Raw genomic sequence first — 7,663 nt, 5'->3', positions numbered from 1 at the left:
CCCTCCCCTCGTTAGTATGTTGTGGACGTCATGTTTTCTTCTGGCCTCATTACAAAGCCGCGCAGCAGCCAATCACAGCGGGACAGGTTACGGCTCAGGGAAGGATGCTTCTCATTTAGGGAGCCACTCACATGGGTCCATGTGCAACAACCTTGACAGCTCAACAGTAACAATGCCCCCTGGTTATTTGCCTTGCAAATTCCCTCCGGTCCCACTCAACTTGGCGAGATCAATAAACCAAGATAAAACAAAACTGTCTGGAGAAAAATAACACTAAGCAAAAGCAGAATTGTCTCATGTGAGATTAAGAAGACATTTGTTTCAGAAAAGAGGTCAAGCAGTATGGAGTTGGTGGCTAAAATAATTTAAATCTGATCTTACAAGGCACTATTGTATGGCATATAGAAATGTTGGTGAAATTAGACACATACAGTACACTTTGTTATTACCCATTCCAGCGTGAGGGTCTTTCTGGTTTATTACTAGAATGACAGTTATTGTTATTGTTCCTCCACACAGATGTAAGCAAGCCATTGTCTGATTCTGTTCACCACTATCCACTAAATCATCTGGACAAACTCCAGATTGGTACATCTCAGTCTGTTGGGAGACTGAGGATTTTCATAGCAGTGAACAAGTCCAACACTGAAATGATCTTTGAGATTTTCTCCCACTGTTGATCTTAGAAACAAAGAGTAATTAAAATCTGTACTTTGCACTTTTAGAAACCTGTTAGATATTCTAATAATTTATGAAAATTAAAATTTGAAAAGCATGACATGGACATTTAAAGACTGAAACCACTGATATCAATTCAAAGTCTTGCCACTGACATTTAAATTTGGTTTTGGTCTGGAATTGGACTGAACTATTATAACATATATATCTGTGATCCATTCCACTGTAGCTTTGGTTGCATCTTAAGGGTTGTTGTCCCACTGTAAAGCAAACCTCTGCCACTCTCAGGTTTTCTTCCAGGATTGTATTTTGCTCTATCTATCTTCCCTGTGCTGAGGGCACCTCAGCTCTGTTTCACCATGCTGATAATGTGATTTTCATTACATATTTTGACCTTATTTGACCATGTCTGGGTCACCACATGTTCCTGGTGACTCAAACAGGGCTTAACTGAAAATGTAAACAATACATTTGGTGGCTTTCTTTAAATATCACTCCATAAAGGCTAGATTTATGAAGTACAAGAGTAATGGAAGTTCTGGCAGTGGATTTTCCTACCTTTGCTGTGAATTTCTGCAGTGCCTTCAAAGTTATCATAAGACTCTTGGCCGCTTCTCTGAGTAATGTGCTCCTTGTTCAGCATTGTCTTGTTAGATTTGCAGTTGTGCCATGCTCTTTCTACTTTTCCATGACAGACTGAGCAGAGCTCTGTGAGATGTGCAAAGCTCTGGATTTTAGAATCAAACTCTGCTTTAAACTTCTCCGCAGCTTTCTTCATGTCCTTGGTCTTCATGATGCGGTTTGTTCACTCATGTTCTTTAACAAACTTCAGCATCCTTTATAGAACAGCTGGATTTATACTAAAACTAAATTATACAAAGGTGAACTCCATTTAAACAAACAGTCTTTAGACAAACTGTGTAATATTTAATCTTTCCCAATGAGAAATGGCTGTGTTCTGTCACATCCACATAACAGTTTTCAGTTTAACTCTATGTGAAGCCAATTTTACAGATTTAAAACCATGTTTGATGAAGTGGTGCTTGCCCTGTGGTTTTTAAAAAAAAACTTTATATGCATAAGAAAATGTAGAAATTGAAATGCCTATAAAAATCAAGGCATTTAGTTAGACATTCTGCAGTGAAGCAACAATAACATAACAAATGAACAAGTTTAAAAGTTTGATTGAATGGCTTTTTAATGAAATTATTTTACTTCTGAAACCAAAATTTTAAAAAGATGAGTAGAGATTTCAGAAGATCCCTGCATGGAAATTATCTCTCTGGAATATGGTTCCATTAGGTCTAGGTGACAGTGAGCAGTTAAAATACAGATATTCAACTTTTGAGTTTTTATTGTGGCTGACACTGGTTGCAAGTAAGCATAGAAGGATTTTTCTGGTTATATCACTGCTCTATCCAGAAAAACAGCTCCAATTAGATACACGACTCAAGAACATTCTCTTCACCAGCGAAGAGTGAAAGTATTAGTATTCGTTTGTATCAACCAGTTGATTGGTCCAAGAAACCTTCATGTTTTCTGTGACGACTCATCTGGTTTTGGAAGATACTGCCTGACAGCACTGACAATAGTCGATACCTCAGCCATGGCGCCTTTACCTACACCAAAAGAAGAAGAAAAAAATAATTTATTGCATCAACGAGGAAAAAAAAAATCATTGATCTGAGTTTGTATAGTACATATTCAACTGTAGAACAAGTCTTTATGCAAAAGCTCCATGATGAAGATGCACACACATTCTTGCGAATCCTGGACCATATTCAGGATGCATACTATGAAAAATTGTGCTCAAACTAGCATTTAATTATGATTATATAAAGAACATCTGAAAACTGAGTCACTCAAGTTACTAAATCTATTTTTAGGGGTTAGCCATGTGTTTCTGACCCCTTTTACTTTAATTGTTGTATTTACTTATTTTGAGATATACTTATTTAACTTTTCAATAGTTATATAGAACACAAAAAAATAATTAAGAAAAAACAAAACAAAACAAAGCAAAGAAAAAAACTTTACAGGCTCAGGAGTTCCCGTCAGATATTAGCAACAGAATATAAAACTTAGTGTCAGTCCTGAACAGCTCAAGATTATATACATTGATAATATTATAGTACAAAGCTCTTCAAGGATTGCGAAAATGTTCAGTTCGATGTCAAAATGGCTTCCCATGTTTCGCCAAAAATGTCGTCTTTGTTGTGCAAGCAATGTTAGATAATCAAGAGACACTGTTCAGGATAATCTTCTGACATTACATTGTGGAGGATTATTTTTGGTTCTGATCTTGTTTTGAGTCAGTTGATACTTATGAAACATAATAGATTATAACCCACAATCAACCCAAAATAACACAAAACGTGATCTTGAAGCAAACTGTCCTGAAGCAGAGTTTGTAACAAACTATCAAAACCAAAGAAATATGAAATGACCAAGAAGCAAAATGACCGGTACCCAAAGACGCGATGCCTCTATTAGTTAGATCAATTATATACTTTTTCTATTTTTTGGAGTGCAGAAAAATGGCATTAAGCAACATTGTGATACAAATTTACCAAAGCTGTACAAACTTTAATTAATCAAAGCAATCTTTAGCAACATTAGAAATGAATGAATGGAATGAAGAAAGCACAGAAAGTGTAACACATTGTACTTTGTAATCTGGACACACCATATAGAATATGCAATAAAGTGAACAGGACTATGGTCCAATGATTAGTGATAATAAAAGTCTACTTTTTTCCAGCAGTTTCTAATGACCGCTGCATAGTAAGTCTTTTTTTATTTACTTTTGCCTTTTCAGTATCTTAATGATTAGCAGTTGTTCACTAACAACTGCTTTTGCTGTGTCATCCAGGCATTCTTTAAACAAAAGTATCATTGCCCTGACCGCTTCAAGGCCTAGTTTACAAGCGATCAATGACAGATACCAGACAGTTTGCGCACCAAACAAATTACTGTGTAGAAAGGCTTGAAAAATTAAGGCATCAGAAAAATAGTTGAGTTAAACTAAACGATGCATGAATCTGACATTTTAGCTGTTTTGATAAAAAGGTATATTTAGCGGCAAAGATACTTTAGTCACAGTTAAATCAGAAGAGCACTTTGGAACCGCGCTGGGTCATGTCAGGTCTTTCTCAAATTAAAGGTGCCTCTATTAGGCAACCTAACACATTGCATCAGGAACTATCTGAGGACATAAACCTCTTGAATGCACTCAGCAGGTTGATATGACCTCCCACACTGGTGGCATTTACCATTTCCTTTTGTTCAAGCAGTCTTTCATTCTGCGGTGACATTTTTTTCCGGCAGTGGGGCCACCTACTCCGGAAGTTTGTGTTTTTATTTTTATCAAAACATGGAAAATAACATATAGAATTTAAAACCATGTTCCTCTAACAAGTATGTGTTTTAAAAGGAGCGACAGTCACACGGTACCCGAAATGCACAAATGCAGTTATTTTTGCAACTTTGTTTTGAAGAACACAAAGTTCCTGTTGTGTACCATTTCACTGTGTTCTGATCATTTTCTGGGTCTTATCTGTAATAAAGGTTCGGACAGCAGTAAAAAACAATTAGCAGTTTTTTTCAAAACCTTTTTTTTCTTTTTTACCTGAATACCAATATCCTTGATATGAAGCAGAAAAACCCTCCCACATTTTCGTTTTGTTTTTTTAGGCCATCTCTCACTATGACCCCCATCTTTTTCTTACCTGATCAAGTGGCAAAATCTATAGGCATATTGGGGAACGTTTAACATCGTCCAAAATCACAACTAAATTTGTCACAACTGAATATACTTCAGATCTGAGTCATCCTAATTTCACTCTTCTAAACTACCATGATCCTTTGCACAAATACTTTCACTGACAAGAATGTGCAAGCCACTGCTGGGTTAAGAATACTAAAAGAAGATGAATCATCCCTGCTGTTTATGTAATGAAGACTAGACGTAAGTGAAGGTATCAGAACAGATATAATCGTGTGTTCTCAGGAAACGTGGTAAAAAGGGATGATTAACGTGATAAAACTCTGGTGAAATATTATGAAATTCAACGCAATACTGTTCACTCAACAAAGAAAAGCGATGAGTAGGCTGTGAATGCTATTTTGTGTGGATATAACTGGGATTGTTGAAAGAAATAAACAGGTATCTCTCAAGATAATTTTATGTCCCTTAAGCTACAGCCGTTTTGCATAACCACAAAAGTTAAGGTCCATTTAACTGAAGTCAAGAAAACTCAACTTGAGTCAGAAAGTAGCTGATCCCACATTTAACTGGGAATTAATCAAAGCGATAGAAAAAGTTCAACAAGATATTTCAAAACGCATTCAAGAATAAATCCAAGATCTACATATATATGTGACAGATTTTACATCGAGAGAAGACTGATCACTTTTACTGACCAAGACCCGTTTAAGGATTAATTCTTTTTCTGCAACTTGTTGCAGGTTTGCAGTGGCTTTTTGTTCTTTATCTTTTACTGTCCCACTGAAGCCTGCTCAAATTTTTTAGCAAGGATTCAATGGAATTTCAGCAGGAAGACTAAAAAGCTTCACTTTATTATAAATCCATTAGAACTACTCAACTGGTTCATATCACTTTCCTGTTTCCTAATTTATTTGCTAAAATGTATGTTGTTGCACTCACAGCATGAGGATGAAATTTATATTTTCTCTTTTTTTGTTTTGTAACTTCTTGAATCCATGTCTGTAGATTGTCTTGTAACCAATAAAATTGTTATGTTTTCTGTAAAAAAAAAAAAAAAATTCTGAAAAATGTTCTCAGGCACTTCTCTTAAATTTATTTTGGAGAAAAAGGCAAGTGGGCTTTTTTTAAAAATAAGTAACATTGCACAACTAAGTGGTTTTATGCAATGTGTATTTTGTGGTTTTACCTTGGCTCAAACATTTGTCCTTTATTTTCTACACAATGCATGTCTTTGTAATTTTAGCTTTCACAACTACTTTTGGCTTTTAGCTCAACAACAACTTTGATTTTTTAATTTTTTTTCTCATCTAGTAAGTCGCAGACAATTTTTTACCTGCAGGATTCAGTTAGTGTTTTTTTAGAAGTATGTTATCTCATTTATTATATAGCTTAAGAACAGCAAAGACAAAAAAGTATAAAAACCTACCTTCATCCCCACAAACTAGCTTCTTAGATATGCAAGGGATTTCCACATATCCAAACTCTTTTAGCCTGGATACCTGCTGGGCTGTAATAGGATGCATCCACATAGCTGTGTTCATAGCAGGACAGAAGAGGAGAGGTCGACTAGTATCCCAGGCTCTTACCACACATGTCTGAAACAAAGAGACTCCAGTCAAACAGAATTGTTTTAGAGAAACTTTATAACAGAATTCTGTTGGCAATTAGATTTTCCAAACACAGAGAATATAATTTTACATTCTTACCAATAAGTTGTCACAGATGCCACTAGCAATCTTTCCAAGAGTGTTGGCATCGAGAGGGGCAATGATCAGCAGGTCTGCCCAGCGCCTCAGCTCAATGTGCAGCACAGGGTCAGATCTGTCTGTCCAAAGCTGAACAAGAGACAGAATGTCTGGCTATTCTTATTTTTTAACCTCTTCTCCAGAAGGCCAAAACTACTTCCTGGTCTCTAACCAGATCTTTGTGTCTGAATATCCAGAAATGCTTTGACTCTGGCTGGCAGCTTATGCAGCAAACATTTTTATTATCCTTTTACTTTACTTCAAAAGTTAAGTGTGTTAAACTTTTGTAAAAGAAATAGAAGCAGTAGCAATATAGCTGCTGCTCTACTTAAAACAGATACGATTATACAGATAAGGTTATATGACTTTGTTGTAACAATTAAATTTACATATCATGACACAGTGGCATGGTATTTTTACTCACACTCACATAAGAATCTCATTCCATGTATTTATGAAAAACATTAGGCTAGAATTGAACTCATCCATATATGTACTTTCTATTGCTTCCAACTTATCATTACCTCCCACTCATCCTTGTCAGTATAGATCTTTACTGAAACATCTGAAGGATTGTAGAAGTGTTTGGCATGCTCTGTGGTGATCACTCTTACATCCACCTGAGGAAAAAATAAAAGAAAGACAGATATATCTAGTTGGGAAAAATGGTTGTAAACTCTCACCAATATATATTATTTCAAACTCAGTAATTTGGTATATCATCCACAAAGTTAAAATTGAAAATCATACATTATACACTATGAAGTGATAAACTTTAAGCATACTTGTATTAATTGTGATGATTATTATTTCCTTTGATGCAGAACCACTGCAGCCACATATTGAGAGCATGGACTGTAGAGTTCATGGACATGATTTTCAGTAGGCTGACATTTATGGATTTTATTTTTGAATTGGACTAATAGTTCAACTTCCTTAGAAATCAAATTTTGAGGTTCTACTAGCTGCAAGTGATAATTATCATCAAAATTAACGCTTGAACTATATTACAGAGTTTATGTAATCTACATAATGCAAATATATTACGGTTTAGATGATTTTACAGTTTGTATTACACCTTTATCTCATTACATGTAATAGTAGTGTACTTGAATTGTTGTTGTGTAATGTCTCCACCTCGCGGCAAAGGTAAGGTCTTGCAGTTGGATTAACAAAAACGTGGACTTGATGTGTTAAATAAAAACCAGGCTTTAATACGAACAAATCGGCTCACCCCGGGGAGCTGAAGAAGAGCGGAGACCAAAACTGGAAGTTTCAAAGCTGCGACGCTTCCTGTTACACCCACAAGAACACGAACCGTTCCGCAAGATTTCGACAAATCAGTCTTCAGAGACGAGACGAGATCATCTGACTGCATATTAGCCGAGAATCACCAAAATGATATTGGTTAGCTGCTGAGGACCTGTACCACTTCCGTAAATACACTTCTCCATCCAATCATAGGATACCAAGCGAACGTGCACGAGTACGTCTTTGACGCGACAAATCGTGA

General features: G+C 35.9%; 1 protein-coding gene across 1 annotated transcript; it reads right to left on the bottom strand.

Annotated features, from left to right (window-relative positions):
- Window positions 1-1,858: 1,858 nt before the first annotated feature.
- Window positions 1,859-7,596, bottom strand: ppcdc (phosphopantothenoylcysteine decarboxylase). Its single transcript, XM_044123738.1, has 5 exons — window positions 7,385-7,596; window positions 6,675-6,770; window positions 6,112-6,240; window positions 5,832-6,000; window positions 1,859-2,297 (listed from the first exon to the last, which is right to left on the bottom strand). Exons 1-5 carry the CDS (start codon window positions 7,526-7,528, stop codon window positions 2,209-2,211), a joined length of 627 nt encoding a protein of 208 aa, XP_043979673.1. The 5' UTR covers window positions 7,529-7,596; the 3' UTR covers window positions 1,859-2,208.
- Between the last annotated feature and the right edge of the window lie 67 nt (window positions 7,597-7,663).

This window comes from Gambusia affinis, linkage group LG08, assembly GCF_019740435.1.
Source record: "Gambusia affinis linkage group LG08, SWU_Gaff_1.0, whole genome shotgun sequence".
Taxonomy (NCBI): Eukaryota; Metazoa; Chordata; class Actinopteri; order Cyprinodontiformes; family Poeciliidae; genus Gambusia; species Gambusia affinis.
Note: the sequence above shows the minus strand (reverse complement) of the source record. Positions and strands in the feature narration are given on the sequence as shown.